The sequence below is a fragment of the Sturnira hondurensis genome, unplaced genomic scaffold, assembly GCF_014824575.4.
Source record: "Sturnira hondurensis isolate 20B ecotype Veracruz unplaced genomic scaffold, ASM1482457v3 Scaffold0017394, whole genome shotgun sequence".
Lineage (NCBI taxonomy): Eukaryota > Metazoa > Chordata > Mammalia > Chiroptera > Phyllostomidae > Sturnira > Sturnira hondurensis.
In genome coordinates, this window is record NW_028090025.1 from 9,033,159 (window position 1) to 9,055,142 (window position 21,984).

A 21,984-nucleotide genomic window follows, 5' to 3' on the forward strand; every position below is an offset into this window, starting at 1 on the left:
GAGAGCCCTGACCATCGGCAGCCCCAGCCCCAGCCCACCCCCTAGCCAGGCTCTGCTTTACCTCCACCGATCAGGTGACCTGGAGAACTGGCATGTACTCTACATGGTCTCACCGACTGTTCCCACTTCCCTGTGAGTTACCTGGCTTTCAGTCCTCAGCTTCCGGTCCCAGCTTTAAACCTTATTCTGTTCAGTTCTCCTTGCCATCGTACAATGTCGACCAACCCTACCACGGGGTCTGGCATTTAAGAAGTATTTGGTGAATGTATAAATGGAAATTTTGTTCAAGTCACTTTAGTCTGAGGGCTCACATCTTTTAATTCAGGAAAGTGCTCATTCAATAGCCTTTTAGATGCCTCTGCCACTCATTCTCTTATCCCTTTCTTTGGAATGTGTATTAGATGTAAGTTGGGCCTTCTTACTCTAGCTTCCATATTTTATTCCTTCTCTTTCCCATTTTCTATCATTTTGTCTCTATGCTTCATTCTGGGTAATTTCCTCAGCTGTGACTTCCAATTTATGAACCCTCCCTTCGATTGTATCTCTGAAGTTAATCTATTGAGTTTTTACCTCATTGAGAATACCTTTTTAGAAAGCTAATTGTTAAATCTACCTATTCTTTTTTCATAGCATCCTGCTCTTTCATTTTGTGTTATAGTCCTTCTCTTATCTCTTTTTCAAAAATATTTATTTATTTTTAGAGAGAGGGCAAGGGAAGGAGAAAGAGTGGAGGAGAAACATCAATGTGTGGTTGCCTCTCGAGTGCCCCCAACTGGGGACCTGGCCTGCAACCCAGGCATGTGCCCTGACTGGGAATCGAACCGGCGACCCTTTGCTTCACAGGCCCGTGCTCAGTCCACTGAGCTACACCAGCCAGGGCCTTCTCTTATCTCTTTAGTAATTTTAAATATACTTATTGTTTCTTTTAGATAACATGCTACTTCTAGTTCTTGGGAAGACATTCTCTTTTCTCTTTGTTGCATCTACAGACCCCTCTAACAGTGGTTCAGTCTTCATTGTTTTTACTTTTATATTGAGAGCTTATCTTCATGGGGATTATTTATCTGTGAACTGTGTATTATGGAATGCTGAAGGGTCCATACTGAGCAATGTTACATTTGCTTTGCTGGGGTCTCAGAGATTTTACTGGCTTTAGATCATTTTTAATTTTTCAATTTGGGTTTCCAGCACTAGATAAGTAGTATAAATTTGGATCCCACACGTGGCCCCTTAAATGTGATGTGAGCAGGCTTGGCATTTTTATTTCTTCCCAGAATTCTTTTTTCTGTCTTCCTAGTAAGATTTCTAGCCTCCATCACTCTGATACCTCTGATGTCCCTGTGGCTACAGGAGTGGGCATGTGACACAGATTGGCCAATCACAGCATCTCAGCCTCTTGATAATAGTAATGGGCCTAGGAGGTGGGGTCATGAACCAAGGAAGGCCAGTTAGAATCGTTCCCTGAGACTTATATACTTAGATACCAGAAGAGAGAATCTGTGGTGTCGCCTTGCTGCTTCCAAGTTATGGTTCTGGAGTTCTGGCCCCATGGAAAAGACCTAGGTAGTAGGAGAAAACTGAAGCTAACATACAAAGAGGGGCATGGATGAAAAATGGGAGGAAAGCAAGGTTTTCAGTGTCCAGTCCCCGAGCCCTGGCTCTTGTTGCTCTTCTTCCAAATCCCTTTTTTTGCTAGAGATAGTATGAATTGGGCACCCATTTTTATACTGAGAGCAACCTCACAGGATCAGCAAAGAGAAGACAGTCCCTAGACCGCAGGACCCGTGCTCATGTTAATGTGCTGATGAACATGAAGGCTCTGCATAGAGAGGTCCAAAGGTGCAACATTTCCCAAACTTATTTCACACAAAACCCTCTATGCTCTGAGTATCTTGTGAGGCTAATATGCTGAGAAGCATAACTCTGGCTCCACTGCCTCCGAAATCCCAAAGCCAACAGAGGCCAGAGCTCCATGAGCCTCAGTTTCCGCCTCCGAGCCACCCGCTCCTATGAAACGCACTGGACTATCTTAGAGAATGGCATCTGCTGCCCGAACTGGCTACGTAGTTTGTAGAACCCAATGCAAAATGGAAATGCAGGGCCCCTCGTTCCAAAATTCTTCAGAATTTTAAGGCAGCAACCGCTGAACGCTGATGCAATCCCAACACCCTTCTAGACATGGGTCGCACAGCCGTGAAGCTGCCCCTGCCTGCTGGCATCCTGTGCACAAGTTTGATGTCTAATAAATATTTTGTGCGCCTTCTCCAGGACCCAGACCTCTTTTCAACTTCCCTTTCTCTTGGATGGGATGAGAAGAAATCATGTATGCACTCACTGGCTGGAGATTTGGTTACTTTGTCCAAAGGTTTTAACTTGATTCTCAGGAAATCAGCCATTTCCTTGTCCTCTTCCTGTTCCCTGTAAGGACAGATGTATAAAGACAACAGGAAAGTAGAGTAGGCAAGGAGAGCATCAAGGAACCGATGAAATGAGGCAAGAGGTTTAAGTGTGTGGTGTATGTAACAGTCTTTGTGAATGGTGTGTGTATGTTGTTGCATGTTATGTATGAATGGTACATGTATGGTGGTGTGTGTTACATATGTAAGTAGATACATGCATGCTGTGTGGATGGTACTTGTGTGTTATGTATGGGTGGAATGCATATGTTTTCTGTGTTATATGCATATGGTATTTGTATGTTGTGTTTGACGAACTTGCTTTGAAGCACGTATCAACAATGGAGTAAACGCCTACCCAGAGCGTGGGTGAGACCCCATGGCAGAGGCAAGAACATTATAAGACCCAATCTCCCTGCCAGGGGTTCAGTGAGCTGGGCAACACCTCTCCTGACCCTGTGCCTGTAAGTCACCCTGCATACATGTGCTTCCACAAGATACATGGCAGGTCTCAGAGGCCAAGTCATCTCAGCTCTTCCAAGGGTCCCCAAGGAGACAGGCAGTTTGCTCCTGACTGAGCTGGGCAAGGTGCATCCCAGGGGCCTGGGATGACCCAGGAGGACACAGAGAATAAAGAGGAAGTTGCCCTCTGGTACTGAAGAGGCCTGTGAGGCCCTCTCCTTATACAGGGCTCCAAAGGCTTTGCTCCAGGATAAGAACATTCAAGGATCAACATTCATGTTTCCTAAGCCCAGTGTCTTCCTGAGTCTTCAGGTGCACCATGGCTCCAGGGCCCGTGGTTGTCCAGATCTAGGTGGTGGGTGTGTCTGCAAATAGGAGACCCTAAAGAGGCATGAGAACCACCAACAAGAGGGAAAAAAATAGAAAAATGCTGGGAAGTGAACAGGGCAGGCAAGGAAGCAAGTCAGTACAGGGAACAAACGGAGTTTCTATAGAAGCCAACAGAAGTTTCTAGAAGTTGCCTTGATGAATTGGGAGAAAGTTCAGTGAAGAGAGTGTGTAAGAAGCACCCTTCTGTGTTTGTGATGTAATTCTCCCTGCTCACTTCCTGGAATGACATGCAATGAAGGTCCACTGTTCGTAAGACTTTGTAAGCTGGACTGGAGTTTGTCTTGAATGTGAAATGGGTTCTCGGGCCAGAAGGCTGGGTTCATTACAGCCCAGTGTTTGGGGATCGTTTGGTGAGGCTATGACTGTTAGGCAAGGCTGTGAGTCCCAGGGGCAGGTGATGGGTTTGGAAGGAAGCTGAGGGCTGTGCTTCAACAGGCTGGTACGTGGGGACACGCTGCCCACTCACCTTAACCGCTCGACCTCTGCATCATCCACCAGAAAGTCTCTCTTCTGCACCAGTCTGTGGATCTTCTGGATAAGCTCATCCTCTCTCTGCTTCTGCAGCTTGGTTTTTTCTTTTTCTGGGAAGAAAGAAAAGTCAGCAAAGAAAAATTGCGTGAAACTGTTGGAAGCACTTGAGTCCAAGGGGCCAAGGTTGGAATCCTGGCCCCACCATTTTACTAGCTTGGTGAACTTGGAGAAGCAATTTGACCTCCTTGAGCTTCAGTTTCTTCCTCTGTAAAATACACCCAGTGAGGCTTAAATGCAGGGATGTGAGTAAATGACTTAGCACAGAGCTCAGATGTGGCAAATGCTCAGTAAACAGTAACAATGCAGCGAGGGGGTCCTGCCAAAGAAGGCGGAGGTGACAAGGGCTCAGTGGGGCTGCTGGGAGGGAAATACTCCATGGCGATGGCAAAACCAATCTGTCAGATGAAAAGCTTTCATGCTGATGGCATCAGACCTGTCCCAGGTACCAAGGGCTAGAATGCCCAAGAGAAGACAAAAAAGCCAGGGCTGGAAATGAGGCCTGGGAAAACTAGGAGGGCAGACACATAAACCCACTTCAGCTCCCTCTGCTCAGAAGATAAAAAACACAGGCATCTTGTCTGCCGGCCTGCCTAGGACAGGCGCTGACAATTTCCTCTGGGTTTGGAGAAAAAAAAATCAAAGGTGAAGAGTATACAATAACTGGGTAAGAGAGAAAATTGACTTCTCCCGTTAACCAGAAGGGGAAGTGGGCAAGGGGTGGCATTTCTAGCAACCTCTGGATCTCTGGCCATTTCTATTCTGACAATGGAAGCATCACTCTTCCCACAGCAGATCCTGTGGATTCCCCAAATCGTCAGCATCGCAAAGTGCCTCCCAGCCCTCAGCAGGTCAATTAATAGCGCCCACAGCCTCGCCAGAAGACCCTGCTTGCCCTGTTTTTTATCTCCTTCCAGTTCAGGCATCCCCCAGCCTCCCAGGCACTCAGCTGCAGCCCTCCACGGACACAACTGCTCCCAGCAACTCACGGGACAAGCCTCCTACTCAAAGTGACATGAGCCAGCTTACATACCAGTTACCCACCCAAGTCTCCACACCACCAGCCAATGCAGTGCACCTGTGTGTATGTGTCACATACCCTTCCTGCTAGTACCCCCTACCTGCCTGCAGGCACCACTCACCTGCTTCCAGGCACCTACCTCCAGGCCCCACCATCCAGGTGCTCATTGGCATCCCCTACCTGCCCACAGGCCCCACTGACCTACATGCAGGCACCACCACTTGACTGGTGACCTGACCCCTTTCTTTCCAACATCACCCCCCACTTGCCATCAAGAACCACCAGCTTACCAACTTTACCCACTGCTTGCTGGCATCACGCAGCTGATTCCTACCATCCTTGACAATGTGACCCTCTACCTTGCTGCTCACCCCCACTAGCACACCTCGTTAGCCCCAGCCACCACCACCCCTCCCTGGACCACGCCGTGGCCTCCAAACTGGTTTCCCTGGCCTGTATTCCCCATCACAACTGTGAGCCCTCCCTGTAGAATTGACGCCCAAGCTCCTACCCCTCCTAGCTCTGTGACTCTGGGCACAAATGATTAAGGGCCCACCAGGTTACTATTTACTGAACCAGGTACAAAAAAGCCAAATACCTATTTAATAAAGGAAAAGCAAATCATACATCATAAATATGCAAATAGTAAGTGCTTAATACATTAAAATCTATTATATTCTCATGAGCTTTTTAAAAAATTTTTTTAGATTTTTAATTTATTTATCTATAGAGGGGAAGGGAAGGAGAGAGGGAGAGAAATATCAATGCATGGTTGCCCCTCACATGTCCCCTGCTGGGAACTGGCCTGCAACCCAGGCATGTGCCCTGACTGGGAATCGAACTGTGATCTTTTGGTTCGCAGGCCCGTGCTCAATCCAACAAGCTACACCAGCCTGGGCAGGCTTTTTGTTTTCATTTCATCGCGCTTTCTCAATTTTGACACTACTGATGTTTGTGCTGGATGATGCTTTGCTGTGGGAGCTGTCCTGTGCATCGTGGGATGTCCAGCCACACCCCTGGCCTCTACCCACTCATACCGGGAGCACTTCTTGCCCCAGGTGTGACAGCCAAAACTGTCCGCAGGTTGTCCACTGCCCCCTGGGAGGCAAAATTGCTCCTGGAGTCACTAGTTTAAACCTTCCCGATAACACTGAGAGGGAGATACCATTTCTATGTCCAAGGGGAAGGTGACAGGGCCTCTACAGCCAGCTCCAAGACGGTGGTGGTGACAACTGGGAGCGGGGGTGGTGGTGAGGCATCTTGGCTTATCTTTGAGAAGCGCTCAAGTCAGGGAGGGCTCCACGTGTTCTTTCCCATCCCAGAGCCGGTAAATTATTTTTTGACCTTGTCTGGTGAAACATCATTTTCTTGCCCATTCAGGGCTCTCTTTCCTTAATCTTTTTATTGATGTGCTGCCTGAGCATCATTTTTTTCAGCTAAATTCAGTACCAGTCCAGGGAATAGCCAGAAGACTCTTAACAGTGAGTGGTGGGAGAAGGGGAGGAAAGTGAATAGGAATGCAGGAGAGGAAAGAAAGTGTTAATACCTGAATTTCTACATAAAAGTAACTGGGACAACGCAATTTCCTGGGGAATCAATGGGGCTGGGACTGGCATTAAGGACTAGACCCTGTTGCCAACCGGCCCTAGGACCTGTGCCACCCTGTGTTTCTCACCAGGGCAGCCCATGGCATTTTGGTAGGAACACGATCTTCACAAGGAACTGCCCCCCCATGCTGCGAGCCAGTTTTAGCATCCCTGGCCTCTACCCACCAAGTATCAGGACTGAGCTCATTTGTATTGAAACCTTTTGTGTTTGCTTCATTGTGGATTTTGGGGCATTAATTTGATATCTTAATATTGCCGTAAACTAGTATTTATCCTGTTTCCTGAAATGTTTGTGCTCCAGCAGAGCGCCTTGTTCTCCTCCCCCTAGTCTGGGTCCTGGTGATGCACCACAGGGACAGAGGCAACAAAGGAATGTGGCCACCCCACCCTGCCCCCACCCACTTCCACATGCACTCTAGAGGCTGCCCTGGCCCCCAGTGAAGGTGGCTCAGGTGGCCTTGGCCACCCTGGTGGCCACACATTCATGTCTCCTTTGCCTTGGTGGCTTCCACACGTCCTCATGAGTGAACGACGGGCTCTGGGAATTCTTCCTCCTAAGAGGGAGATGCCAACCCATGTGGGGCCCGTTAGAGTCTCCTGGAAAGCTGGAGGCCCTGGGAATTTGGGCTGTCATGTGGGAAGATCATGGAGATGAGATGCAGTGGGCTTGCTTGGCTCATATGCTAGAGCAAGAAAACGGAACATACACCCAAATGAGAGAGAGGCAGGGAGGGGAGGGGGCAGAGGGGAGAAGAAGAGGAAGAGAAAGGAGAAAGAGAAGAGAGGAAAGGAGGGAGCAGGGACCGAAGGAGAGAGGGGGAAGGGAGGGAGAGAGAGAGAGACCCAAAAACATTCCAACAGCTTGCCTTTTCTGGTTCCAGACTCTTGTGAGGTTGGGCAGAGCTTCATGCCTGCATTGGGATAAACAGTATTACCCACCACCTCCCCCAATTTTGTCTGCCCTGTTTGGAAATTGGATCTTTGCAGACATCCTTAGTTAAGATGAGGCCATACCCATGAGGGTGGGCCCTTAATGCAGTAACTGGGGTCCTTATAACAAGAGAGGGCACACAGAGGCTTACACGAAGAAGACCATGAAGACAGAGGCAGAGATTGGAGTGAGACGTCTACAGGCTGAGGAGCCCAAGGATTGACAGGAGCCCTAGAAGCTGGAAGAGGCAAGAAAGGACTCTTCCTCTAGCGGCCAACACTTTGATTTAGGCTTCCTGGCCTGTGGAACTGGGAAAGAATCCATTTCTGTTATTCAAAGCCACTAAGTGTGTGGGAACTGGTGGTGGCAGACCAAGGAAAGTAACACAATGCCCTGGGCTGCAGGGGTCTCTGCCGTCCTTGCAGTAATCGCCTGTTTTTCTTTTGTGCTTACATCAGCTCGCATGGGTTGTATGACCTTTCAGCCATGTACTGAAGGTATAAGGGGAGGGCGGAGCCTATAAAAGGAGAAACTTGAACCAGCACGGTGGCTCTCAATCTTGGCTAATCCTCACAATCATAAGAAGGTTTTTTATTTATATATATATATATATTTTTTTTTTTTATTGATTATACCATTACAGTCGTTCTATTACCCCCCTTCATTCCCCTCCACCCGCACACTCCCTCCCCCACCATTCTCCCCCCCCCTTAGTTTATAACCACGTGTCTCAAGTTCTTTGGATTCTATATTTCCCCCACTATTCTCGCCCTCCCCCCTATCTATTTTCTACCTACCATCTATGCTATTTTCTGTGCCTTCTCCCCCCTTCTCCCCCTCCCACCCCCCTGTTTCTAACCCTCCATGTGTTCTTCATTTCTATGGTTCCACTCCTGATCTAGCTGTCCTCTTGGTTTGCTTTTGTTTTAGGTGTGGTTGTTAATAACTGTGTGTTTGCTGTCCTTTCACTGTTCATATTTTTCATCTTCTTTTTCTTATATAAGTCCCTTTAGCATTTCATATAATAAGGGCTTGGTGATGATGAACTCCTTGAACTTGACCTTATCTGAGAAGCACTTTATCTGTCCTTCCATTCTAAATGAAAGTTTTGCTGGATAAAGCAATCTTGGCTGTAGGTCTTTGGATTTCATGACTTGGAATACTTCTTTCCAGCCCCTTCTTGCCTGTAAGGTCTCTTTTGAGAAATCCGCTGACAGTCTGATGGGTACTCCTTTGTAGGTGACTGTCCCCTTATCCCTTGCTGCTTCTAGGATTCTCTCCTTCATTTTAGTCTTGGCTAATGTAATTATGATGTGCCTTGGTGTGTTCCTTCTTGGGTCCAACTTCTTTGGCACTCTCTGAGCTTCCTGGATTTCCTGGAAGTCTATTTCCTTTGCCAGACTGGGGAAGTTCTCCTTTATTATTTGTTCAAATAAGTTTTCCACTCGTGGCTGTTTCTTTCCCCCTTCTGGTACCCCTATAATCCGGATGTTGGAACGTTTAAAGATGTCCTGGAGGTTCCTAAGCCTCTCCTCATTTTTTTGAATTCTCATTTCTTCATTCCTTTCTGGTGGGATGTTTTGTTCTTCCTTCTGGTCCATTCCATTGATTTGAGTCCCAGTTTCCTTTCCATCACTATTGGTTTCCTGTGCATCTCCCTTCATTTCAATTAGTTTAGCCTTCATATGTTCCTCTAATTTGTGACTATGTTCCTCTAATTTGTGACTATAATCTACCAGTTCTGTGAGCATCCTGATAAATAGTGTCTTGAATTGTGCTTCTGAGAGGCTGGCAATTTCTCGGTCGCTTAGAGTTATTGGCTCTGGGACTTTGAGTTCTTCTTGCACCATCTTTTGGGCTGTTCGTGCCTGTTCCATAGCAGGATCAGAGCCCTAAAGTGTTCACTAGAACAGGGCAACTAAGTCGCTGGGTTGTGACGCTGTATGTGGGGGCGGGGTCAAAGAGGGACTATGGCGTCCTGTCCGCCGCCTGCCGCCACGGCCCTCACCGGTGCCGCAGTTGCTGCCGTCACCGGGCCCACGCGTTTCATCCCACTGCACGCGAGTGTGCCACCGCCATCAGCCCTCGCCCCCTGGGGCCTGCGTGGTCTGTCTCACTGTGCGCGAATATGCGCCCGCGGTCTGCCCCGCACCCCAACTGGTTCCCGTCTGCCTGCGCGCCTGGGTCGGGGGCCCTGTCCTGCCCGACCCTGCTCGCTGCTGGCTCCGCCCCTCTTACCGTCCCCGTTGAACGGTTAGATGCAGTCGGACTTCCGTATAATTCAATTTTCTGTCCTTTGGTTGTGTCTTTGTTTCTCCAAATCTTTGTTGTATTCAAACTTGGTTGTGGAAGAAGGCACAGTGTTTCCACCTATGCCTCCATCTTGGCGGAAGTCATAAGAAGGTTTTTTAAATGACCGGTGCCAAGGCCCCACATGAACTGAATCGGGATTTCAAGTGGATAGTGTCTGGATTTGCCTTTATTTCCCCCTCATTCTTTTACTGTTTTACGTTCAACATTTTACTTTCTGTGGTGATAGTCTCATTGAGAGGGAACTCACATAGCATACAGCTCACCCTTTCAAAGTGTTATTCAGTTATGCAAGCACCACCACAACTAATTTTAGGACATTTTAATCACCTCCAAAAGAATCCTCAGACCCATTAGCTGTCACCCCCTCTCAGTGAGGACTGTGCCCTCGCTCACATTCCCAGGGCCTGCCTGCAGAGGGCGCAGCCCCTAGTGTATGCTCATCACAGCAGTGGTATCTGCAAGTTCTGCTGTGGTTGCCACATCACTGTCAGAACAAAAATGTGCTGAATGCTCCTATTCTTTGCATTCGTGATTCCGTGTTACATCATGGTGTAGTCACAATGACCATGAGAGGGTGGCAGTATTGCCCTTATTTTGCAGACAAGGAATTTAAGGCTTAGAGAAATGAAGTTGCTCCGTGGAGACCATCTAGCTGGTCATCCCGATTCAAACCCAGATCACTGGACTCTAAAGTAGTGATTCTTAGGCAGGGGGCAATTTGCCCACCCCACCACAGACCAGGAGATACTTGGCTATATCTGGAGACATTTTGGGTTGTCACAACTGGGAGGGAGGGGGAAAGCTACAGACACGTCCTGGCTAGAGGCCAGGGATGCTACTAAATTCTGCAATGCACAGGAAAGGCTCCTGTCCCAACAGAGAATTAGCCATCTCCTAGTGTCCCTAGCGCTGAGGCATGAAGAGCAATGCCCTGTTCTAAAGTGCGTTGTGTTGTACTTTTAGCCCAATAATAGGTATCCACTGGGTGTTAGGCCATCTCTTTCTACTAACCTGTGAGCTCCTTGCATTAGGGAACCATTTTCTGTTCATCACGGCATGCCTATCGCCAGCAGCAATGCAGCCTCCTGAGGCACACTCAGTGAACTGAGAGATTGGCAAAAGCATTTGAGTAAAGGACAGTGAGGGGGTGTGACGTGGCCTGTACTGCTCCTTGCCAAAGCCGGGGCAGGGTTCCTGAGGCAGACGTGTGTTTGTTCCTTCAATTCCACCTTCCTCTTAGCACCTGTCAGGCCCTCATCTCTGCTCCCAAGGACCATGGAGTTTACTGAGGGACATATATGAGTCAACAGGCAATTATTTGATAAGTACTTTGATAAGAATAACCCCTGAGAGGGCACCTAACCCAGCCTGGATGAGGAGGGAAGACTTTCTTGGGAGGAGGGGTGACCTGAAGGATAGGTAGAAATTTGTTTAATAATAATAATTTATTAAGCCCCTCCTGTAGGATGGGAAATATGCTAAGCACTCTGTTTTTTTTTTCATTCGTTAATCCCACAACCCTCTGAGGTAAACACCACTATTATCCCAGTTTACAGAGGAAGAAATTAAATTTTAGTAAAGTGACTTAACTTGCCCAAGGTCATGGCATGATTCAGTGACAGGCCTAGTTTTGACTCCATAGTCAGCTTGTACCACCGTGCTCTACCTGTTCCCAAGCAGGATAATAACAGTGACCATTGCTGATACTTACTGGACTTTTACTTTGGACCAGATACCAAGCTAAGCACATGGCTTGCATTGTTTCATTTATCACAAGGAGATTTGTACCAAATGGGCTAGGTACTATTATTATTACCACCCTATTTTCAGTGGAGTAACTGAGCCTCAGTAGAGATAAAGTGACTTGCCCAAGGTCAAGGGATTAGGACTTGAACCTGGGTCTGCCAGAGACCGAATTGTGTTTGGATCATGTGATCAGGGAGCACTGTGTTGCAAGAATGAGGTTATGCTAGGAGAGCAGATGAACACCGACTTCCTTCCCCGAGGACGGGTGGGGCAGGCTGGGGGCTCTGAGCAGCTGGAGTCCCAGATGGTTACCTGGGATGGCGACCAAGTTCTGCAGCTCCTGCTTCAGGTCCATGATGTCATTGCACAGCTGAATGTCATCCATCCTGGGGAAACAGGACACCACATCACAGCAGGTTACATCTGAAAACATTCTCCACCCTGAGCATGACCCCAATAGCAACAAAGGATCTGCAGGAGGGGACTGGCCATTGTAAAGGCCACACACGCTCTTAATAGAAGTTTTCCCCAAAAGAAGAAAACCAAAGGTTGCCTCTTACCTCACTACTTATTATAGCACCTTGGTGGTGTTCCTCCCAGTCTTCGTGTGCCCAGCTTTTGTTTCCTTATATGAGCAAGCTCATGGGGCAGGTTCAATGTGCTCTTTAATTAGCTTGTTGTTAAAATTTTTAAACATTACAGAAATTCACAGCATAGACAGGGAAAATCTCTATTCTTTAGAGATAACTATTTTCAACAGTTTAGTACCTGTTCCTCCAGATTTTAAAAAGTGTTTATGCTTCTACTATCATATATCATATCATTGTTCTTATACAAAAACATTCTGCAATTTTTTTAAGTTAATGATATATCATGGGCATCTTTCCACATTCATACACGCAAATCTGCTCACTTGTAATGGCTGTGTACCATTACATTGTGTTGATAAACAGTGATTTACTTAAATATCCCCCTATTCATAGACATTTGGGCTGTTTCCTGATAGATTTCTAGGATAAATTCCTAGAAAAAGAAATTCCTAGAAATGTAATCACTGGTCAAATAACATGAACACGTTCATTTTAATAGCAATTTCCAAATTGCCCACCAACAGTGTGAAAGGATGTTCAATCCCATAATCCCAGTAATTGGGTGGCATGTACAATTTTGCATTATGTAGCATAGTTTTGCATGTGTCTGCTACAATATTAACTCATCTTACTATAAACAATACTTGCAATAGCTGCCTGGAATCTCACCAATTGATTTATCAAGTCTGTTTTCATTATGCCTATATCTTAATTACTTAGATGGGTTTTTCAGGTTGTTTGCACTGTTTTAGCCACTGTAGGATAAACAGGAATTCACATGAGGCTTCTTCTTCACATTGGATTATTTGGTGTGGGGGCTATAGAACCTGAGTACAGAGGGCTTGGCATGTCTACGGCAATTGAGACATATCCTAGTGCCTCCCCTTGAATGGGGCATGTGCCTTCATTCCATATATCTTTCTTGAGCATTTACTATGTTCACCATTGTACAGGCTCCAGGGACACAGTGGCCTCTCCTGCTCACATGAGCTAAAATTTCGGCAGAGAAGATGGCAGGTGAACACAAATACAGTAGAACATCAGATGCTATGAAGAAGAATAAAGCAAGAGAGGGAAGGAGTGGGCCAATTCGGACACAGCATCCTAGTGTCCCAGGAAGAGACAGAGGGAGGCACTGATATCTTCAAAGGGCTCAACTCAGTCCACACAGCACACGAGGGTGGGACCAGGAACAGAGACCAACTCATCCGGGTCCACTGATCTGCCTCCTTCCATGGTGTCTGTTGCCTCTCTCTCAAGAAGTGTCATCTACAGACCAGCTTGAGGCCCCTTACCCTTTGTGGGTCCAGAACTGCCCATGTTACCCATTCTAATCCCAGCATCCCAGCTTTCAGGACAAGAGGCAGGAACATCTCACTTGCTAGAGGCATGACAACCATTTGTCAAGCCCTGCCCTGGAATGTCCTAGCAGGTGGCAGCTGCCTCGAATGAGCTTGGGGAATTGCCAGAAGGGTACACACTGTTCCCATGGGTTCCTATCAGCAATTGTCCAACTGGTGGAGCTCCCAGACCCTTTTCCACAGCTGGCATGCCGATCAGGCTACCCCTGTGCGCTTAACGAGGACAATTTTGGTCCCTGGGGATGTTTAACAATATCTGGAGACATATTCGGTTATGACAATGGATGTGTGTGGGGATTGCTTCAGGCATCTAGTGGGTAAAGTCCAGGGACGCTGCTCAGCACCCTACAATGAGCAGGACAGCCCCCTCCAGTATCCAGTCCAAAGAGTCAAGCATGCTAAAGTTAAGAAATCTGGGGTTGTAACCATGGAATCGACACAGGTCCTAACTGATCATTTTTGAGAGATGAGAGAAGGAAAGATGGCAAAAGGAACAAAAGAGAAATGCTCTGGCTGATGTGGCTCAGTGGACTGAATGCCGGCTTGCGATAAAGGGTTGCCAGTTCAATTCCCAGTCAAGGCACATGCCTGGGTTGCAGGCCAGGTCCCTGGTAGGGGGCGTGTGAGAGGCAACCTCACATGAATGTTTCTCTCTGTCTTCCTCCCTCCTTTCCCTTCTCTCTAACAATCAATAAGTAAAAAGCTTTAAATTAAAAATAAAGAAAGAAAGAGACAGGTAGTGGTTAGAAGCAAGAGTACTAAAACTAAACATCTATAGTTCAAAGGGTCCATGTGCCAGTAATTTAATATCTCCGAATTTCTTTCCTCATCTATAAAATAGGAATTATAATAGTACTTATTCCTAGGAATATTATGCATGTCAAACACTGAGCATGTGCCTGGGACATACACAGTAAAATGTTTCATAAATGGTACCTATTATTATCATCATTCACTGTTAGAAAGAAACAGGAAGATAAAGAGAAAATGCTACAGGACAAGCAGCTTATTTGACAAACAGAACTAACATGTTCAACCTTTTAAAAAAAGGCTTGATTGAGCCCTGGCTGGTGTAGCTCAGTGGATTGAGTGCGGGCCTGTGAACAAGAGGATTGTGGTTGGATTCCCAGTCAGGGCACATGCCTGGGTTGCAGGCCAGTTTCCATCAGGGGACGCACGAGAAGCAACCATACATCGATATTTCTCTCCCTTTCTCCTTCCCTTCCCCTCTAAAGATAAATAAATAAAATCTTTAAAAAAATAAAAAATAAAAATAAAAAATTTTTTAAAAGGCTTGATTGATTATATTTCTTTATGAAATTTTTTAAAGTTAATTTATTGTTGTTCAAGTACAATTGTCTGCATTTACCTGCCACCATTCTTATCTGATTATAGAACAGATCCCTGATTGCTGTAGAAATTTGAGAAAATACAAACAAATACAAAAAAAGAACCTACACTTATGCACAACCTTGACCACGTGCACCCAGATGTCATTGTTCCACTCCAAGTGTTTCAGTGTATTTCACACCAATTTTTTCATCCATGTAACCCAGGTGTAACAGACTTGCTCTGGCTGGCCTTAGTCCTCACCCTCTGTCCATCTCAGAGCAGCACTCAACACGATTCTGAGCAAGTGTTGAGTGCACATCCGAATCTACCACACATTCACAAGTAAAATGGGATTCTGAGGATCTCGGGAAGTCATGCTGCAGAACACCATAAACCTCCCTATTCAACATCACTGTGGTTTCCCTCAAGTCCTGCTGCCGGCTTCCCATCTCTTTTCTTTCTCTCTCTTCCTCTTCCAAATGCCTCGCAGTCAAAGTAGGATCCTTTGTGGTCTTTGACTTACAAACCTCAGCTGGCAAAAAGCAAACCCTAATGTTGCTGCACATCCGCCCAGGAAAGAAGCTTGTTCCCCCCACCCTGGCCCCCTACACACTCTAAGCTGTCTATCAGAGCATTTACCTAATAAAAAATCAGGTCTTTTTTTGGAATATGAAGGGATGAGATCCACCACTAAGGGAAGTAAAAAGTCAACAAATAAAAGTTAAGCAATGGGCCCGAAATCCCACACTGGTAAGTGGATGTTGGGAGTTAGCTCAAGTTTGTGTTCTTGACCACTTCACTGTGGTGTCTCCTCTCCATGTGGCTGTCTGAGTTGCCACTGACGTGGTTGGTTGCCCACAGAACTGACCTTCCTCCTCTGCCTTCCTCCAGAGCCCTGATTTGTTTAGGAAGCAATGTCTCCAGCCCCTGATGGAAGCCAGTTATCTTAGTCTATTTAGGATGCTATAACAAAAATACCATACATCAGGTGGCTAAACAGCAAACATCGATATCTCAGATCTGAGGGGTTGGGGAGTCCAAGATCAAGGTGTCGGCTGATTTGGTTCCTGGTGAGGACTCGCTCCCTGATTTGCAGATAACCACCTTCTCGGTATATCCTCACATGGTGGAGACGAGATCTCTCTCGTCTCTTCTATAAGGACACTAATCTCACTCATGAGGGCTTTACCCTATCATCTCTCAAAGGCCCTATCTTCTTAATACCATTTCACTAGAGATTAGGGCTTCAACATACAAATTGGGAGGCGGGGGGACACATTTAGTTTACAGCACCATTCATGGCAATCCCATTTGCCTTTGCTGGACAGTCTTCAAAGCTTTCTTGCAGGTAGAGGTAGCCATGAGACCCACTTTGGGTGTAAGAGGAAGTCTGCTAGGGGGGCTTCTGTGAAAGGTGATTAGAGTCTTAGGTGCTACCCCTCATGGTCCTGGAGCTGCTGCAGGTGCTGCTGAGGATGGTGTAAGGGAATGAGGAAAGAGCTGCTACCCTGATGACACCATGCCGACCCCTCAGACCACCTGCATCTGGACTACCCAGATGAATATTAAATATCCTTATGATTGAAGTAGAGTGACCAACCATCTTGGTTTGCCTGGGACTATTCCAGTTTTAGCATGACAATTCTATGTGCTGGAAAGCCCCTGAGTTCCATGCAAACTGGAAGAGTTGGTCACCTAGGATTTAAGACACTATTAAGCATTCACTTCAGTCTTATTTCCAATAGCCAAGATCTGGAAGCAACCTAAATGCCCAACAGATGGATGGATAAAAAGTCTGTGGTACATACACACAATGGAGTATTACTTGGCCATTAAAAGAATAAAATCTTACCTTTTGTGTCAGTACAGATGGACCTAGAAGGTACTTACAAAGAATATGATTGTCTAACCAATGTGCTATACACCTAAAACTAATACAAAATATTGAATGTTAACTATAATTTTAAAAACTTTTAAAAAGGCACTATTAATCAGATGTTCTGTTACTTGCAGCTGAAGACATGCTCACTGATATGTGTATGCAGTTATGTGCATTTTTCATAAAAGGTCAAAACATACATATATATGCTCTTCTCATTGTGAGCATCACATCATGACAATTTTCCAATGTTATTAAATACATTGAAATAGTTCGTGCAAAGTACTTTCAAAGCTTGGTGGGAACTTTTGAATAAGCCACATTAATCGTTCTTTGCACAATTAACATTCTCTGTTGCCAGCTTGTTCCACAGAGAGAGATGTCATCTCCAAGAAACAAACTGATCACTGCGGGGAGGAAAAGAAAGCCAGCCTGCCATCGGCATCTCAGCCTTTCATGCTGGGACAACAAAGAAAGTAGGCCATTTTACCAGCTTGGGGAGGGGAGAGACAACGAGGGTCCATCACAAGACCAGCATTGCTGTTTTATAAAACTTCTTTGAAAATGACACAGTCTGGAGCCTAGTGGAATACCAACAGAGACCACACACAGGAAGGCCTAAGCACAGTGACAGAGGAAATGATGGACTTTTTAAAGCAATCTTGATTTAGATCCTTCTTTTATAAATTGTGGATGGGCTGGATGTCTTAGGATGGGTGGGAAGAAGAAGAAACGGCTGGGCGTAGAGACAGAGCATTGGGCTGGGACGTGATGCTTGGGTCTAAGTCCAAGCCCCACTGCAAACCTCCTCTATCACTAAAAGAAAGACTCTGATTTTCCATACACTCCTCACTTCTGACGCCAAATGTGTGGGTTTTGCCTACCAAGCAATTCTTTAATTCTCAGTGGGCACCAACGGGGTGTCTGCAGTATAACTCAGCTCCCACACTCACAGCCAGAGTTAGCATGGACCCCACAGCCTACGGACGCAGTCCCACTTCAGATGCCGACCCCAAGCCCAGGCCCCCGGGACTTCTGACCAACTCGCTGTGGACCGAAGATGTCCATGACCCTTCTTCAGGTTCAATTATTGTTAGAACTGCTTACAAAACTCAGGAAAACAGTATTCTGTACTCACCAATTCATTATAAAGAACATTACAAAGGATACAGATGAATGGCCAGATGAAAAGGAACATAGGACAAGGTACAGGGAAGGGGTATGGAGCTCTGTACCCCCCAGGTGTGTCACCCTCCCAACACCTCCATGTGCTCACCAATGTGGAAGCTCCCCAAACGCCCTATTTTAGGCGTTTTGATGAGGCTACATTACATAGGAATGATGAATTACTCTCTCACCGAGAATGGGGGATGAGGCTGAGAGTTCCATGCTTCTAATCATCGTGCCTTGGTCTTTCTAGTGACCAGACCCCACCCTGCCCCTGTCTAGGGGCCCCAGCCACCTGTCACCTCCTTCGCATACAAAAAGATACTCTGACCACTGGAAATTCCCAGAATCTTGTGTCAGGAACAAGAGTCAAGGAACACATAGAATAAAAGATGTTCCCAGCACACTTAATCAGGAAATTAGGAGAGTTTCAGGAGCTCTTTGCCAGGAACTAGGGGCAAAGCCCAAATATATTTCTTTTTTAAAAATTTTTTTGTATTTTTTAAATTTTTATTTATTTATCTTTAGAGGGGGAGGGAAGGAGAAAGGGAGAGAAATATTAATGTGTGGTTGCCTCTCGTGTGTCCCCTACTAAGAACTGGTCTGCAACCCAGGCATGTGCCCTGACTGGGAATCGAACCACAATCCTCTGGTTCGCAGGCCCACACTCAATCCACTGAGCTACACCAGCCAGGGCCCAAGTATATTTATTAGACCACAATGACTGCGAGCCAGCCAACCCCCTCCCCAGACCTCTGTTTCCTGGTGTATAAAATGAGGAGTCTTAATGATCTCTGGAGCCCTGTTCTGTAAGCACAGAGCTTACAGTCTAAATGCTTTAGACCCAGCCAGACCTAAGTGCGGATCTCAGGTCCACTGTTCATTGGCTGTACAACTTGGGCACGTTCCACACTGCTCTGGGTCTCACAGTTGGAAAGAATAATACCTTTGCCTCAGGGTTTTATGAAAAGGAAGTAAGCTTACGTGTGGGGAGCAGGCAGTCCCATGCTTGGTACACACATAAGAAAGGCTACCTCTGTCCACCTGCCCACCCTGGGTGAGGAGGTGACCTGTGGTCCGCTGGCAGACACTCCTGAAAGATCTTAGCCAACATTCCTACATCAAAGGATTAGTTTCTCCTTTGTGTGCTATTTCAACTTCCTCTGACCGAATGGCACTGAGAGGTTGAATGTGTACATTTGTCTAGTGTTCTTGGATTAATGGACTTAAATGCTCTCCATGAGGGAGGATCCGTGTTGAGACAGCTCCAGGGAGCCCGTGAGCTCAGCCATCTCTCCGCATCATGCTGGGGACCAAGAGAGCACAGAGCTGCCTGCTGTGGGCTCAAGTGACTCATCTCCGAAAGGGACAGCGTTGTGACACATCACTGAAGACCATGCCGTCTGCTTTCTCCCTGCGGCATGAGTCTGGTCTGTGTGTTGACTGGCTTCTCCCTTGCGTAACCAGCCCCTCGTTTCTGGATGTGACACTTCTCCCAAAGCATGTCACCTCCCTCAAGCACGGATGATTTCTCTCCACCAGGGGTTTTCTAGGTTGACTCTGTTTTGACTCATCCGAGAAAGAAAATCACCAACACTGAAAAGCTCATCAAGCTGAACACTCTTGGTTTCTGCCCTTTCTGTGTGTATGTTACATGCCAATTAAAATTTTACCTGGAACAAGTACCAACAATATTGCTTAGTGTTGTTTCAAACCTAAAAGGGTACTGTTGGTCTTTTTAAAATTATATAAATATTATATAAATATGACCTCCCTGTAAGAAAAAAAGTCAAACAACACAGAAATATAACCATAGCTGGCACTTATTAATGTTTTTATACTATCAGTGCCAGGCTCTGGGCTGAGCATTTTACACAAAGCATCTCAACTCTCACAGCAACCCTGCGAGGTGAGCACTATCACTGCCCTCCCCTGGATGGTGTTTGGAACTTGCTCAGGTCGCAGAGTAAGTGATAGGAACTTGAACCCTGGCAGTCTGATCTTTCACTCGGTGGTTGGAGTTCAGGGGAGGCAGAAATCAGAGTAGTTTGGGGGAAGGCTTCTCAGCTTGAGGTTCCACTTACAGGAGGGGGACAATCTTGGATGGTCCGGGAGGAGGGTACCGAGCACTCGAGTAGAGGGGACGGCTTAGCCAAACAGTGGCTTCGGAAAGTGGTGTGGTATCCCTGGGCAAGTGCCAGTGAAGAGACCACCCAAGTAGGATGCGTTGTGACACACAGACCGGGGTTATGAAGGACTTAACATGGGAGCCATCCTAGGTTCCCGAGAGAGAGCGAGGCACAGCGCTCTGTCTGTGACCGTCGGTGTGGGAGAAATGGTGGCTGTCATGTGTGCACCAAGCAGCAAGAGCATCCTCATTCAGAACTTTTCCTTAAAGAGCTCAAAGGACCTCCTGGAAGATGTGTTTGCTCGTGAATTTACAGTAGGATTGATAAATGACAGCCCATGGCCCAAAGCTGGCGCCTGCTTTGGTATACAACCCACAAGGGGAGACTTGTTTTTGCATTTATAAATGGTTAGGGGGGAAAAAAATAAAAAGAAAAATAACACTTCTCGACACATTAAAATTGTATGAAATTCAAAGTTCAGTGTCTATAAATTTTGTTTTATGGGAACGCAGCCATGCCCATTCATTTATGTATCATCTTTAGCTGCTTTTGCGCTGCAGCAGCAGAGTCGAATAGTTGTGACAGAGACCATATGGCCAGCAAAACCTAAACTTTTTACTAGCTGGCCCTTCATAGAAACATTTTGTTGGGTCCTGATCTTCAGAAAGAACCATGGGAAATAAATCAGAGACTAACCAAGTTGTGGGGGCTGGAAGAACTTTCACCTTCTGAGGATGAAGAAATCAATGCCTGGAGTAAGGAATATTGACCATTGATTCATTAATTTGCTACTTCGTTCAATAAATCAACCATCCAGAAAACACTTAATGAGCGCCTAGTGTGTGTGAGGATTTCTGACTCAATTTTCACTTCTAAGAGACATCAGAAACCAAAGCCAGCTACCAAGGCCACATGGCAAGGCAACAGGGCTCTCCCCAGCTGCACAGCTTTGACCGAAGGTCCAGAGCCCAAGCCCGCCTTCTTTTCTGGGCTCCAATGGGGAATCGGGCTGTGCCCAGTGCATACAAGGTTGGCCAACAGATTTCCCGCAAGCACCCGCTGATGCAATCTGGCGTTTCTGCGATAGCATTTGTCCTTCATACCCTTTGCTTCACTGAAGGAGATATTAAATTTTGTGATTTCATTTCTTAGTTTCTACTTTTATCCCCCAATCGCTTGTCAAGATAGTGCCTAGACTGAGACCTATAAGTCATCCTACTGGATGGCTCAGTGAGCTATGAATGGGAGGGAGGGTGTGGCTCTGGGTTTCCCAAATCCTAACCCTGAGGTCTTGGGCTGAGGGACCCACAAAGAATTAAAGATGTGGACAAAGATTAGGCTCCAAACAAGTGACAGAAAAGGTGAGGGGGAGAAAGAAGGAGGAGGAGAAGAAGGTGGAAATGGAAGAGGAGGAGGAAATGGGGAGGGAAAGGGAAAGGAGGAGAGTGGAGTGAATGGGAGGGAAGAGAATAAAAAGGAAGGGAAAAGAGAAGGGGCAATAACATAAATGTCCAATAATATGACATTGATTACATATCTAATTTTATAACTATATAAGGAAAACTCAACAACCATTGAAGGCTATTTCAGCCTTGGCCAGGTGGCTCAGTTGCTTGGAGTGTCATCCCATATACCAAAAGGTTGCAGGTTCGATCCCCAGTCAGGGCACATGTATAGGTTGTGGGTTCCCTCCCTGGCCAGGGCATATATGGGAGGCAACTGATCGATGTTTCTTTCTCACATCAATGCCTCTCTCTCTCTCTCTCTTGCTCTATCAATGAACATATTCTTGGGTGAGAAAAGAGTTATTGCTGACCAGCTTGCAATATGTTCTCAAAAGAAAACTGAGAACTGTGGAAAATATAAGTGAGAATAAAGTAAAATTGAGAAAATACAGTCAACATAGACCAAGTGAAGTGAGGTAAGTCATTAAGGTGATAGGGCTAACAGATTTAGCAAATAATAACACAGGGCACTCAGTTATATTTGAATTTCAGATAAATAACAAATCGTTTTTAGTATAATGATGCCCCTATGCAATATTTAGATCCTATTTATACTAAAAAAATGACCCATTGTTTATCTGAAATTCCGATCTAACTGGGTGCCCTTTGCTCTCTCTGGTAATCCTG

The 21,984-nt window shown here is 46.2% G+C and overlaps 1 protein-coding gene across 1 annotated transcript in view; it reads right to left on the bottom strand.

Annotated features, from left to right (window-relative positions):
* BMERB1 (bMERB domain containing 1) overlaps window positions 1-21,984 on the bottom strand; it is a 103,334-nt gene that overhangs the window by 609 nt on the left and 80,741 nt on the right. Inside the window, exons 3-5 of the mRNA XM_037067740.1 lie at window positions 11,707-11,780; window positions 3,715-3,829; window positions 2,336-2,418 (exon numbers count right to left, since the gene is read on the bottom strand). Coding sequence (XP_036923635.1) covers window positions 2,336-2,418; window positions 3,715-3,829; window positions 11,707-11,780 — 272 coding nt within the window. The remainder of the gene's footprint in view (window positions 1-2,335; window positions 2,419-3,714; window positions 3,830-11,706; window positions 11,781-21,984) is intronic.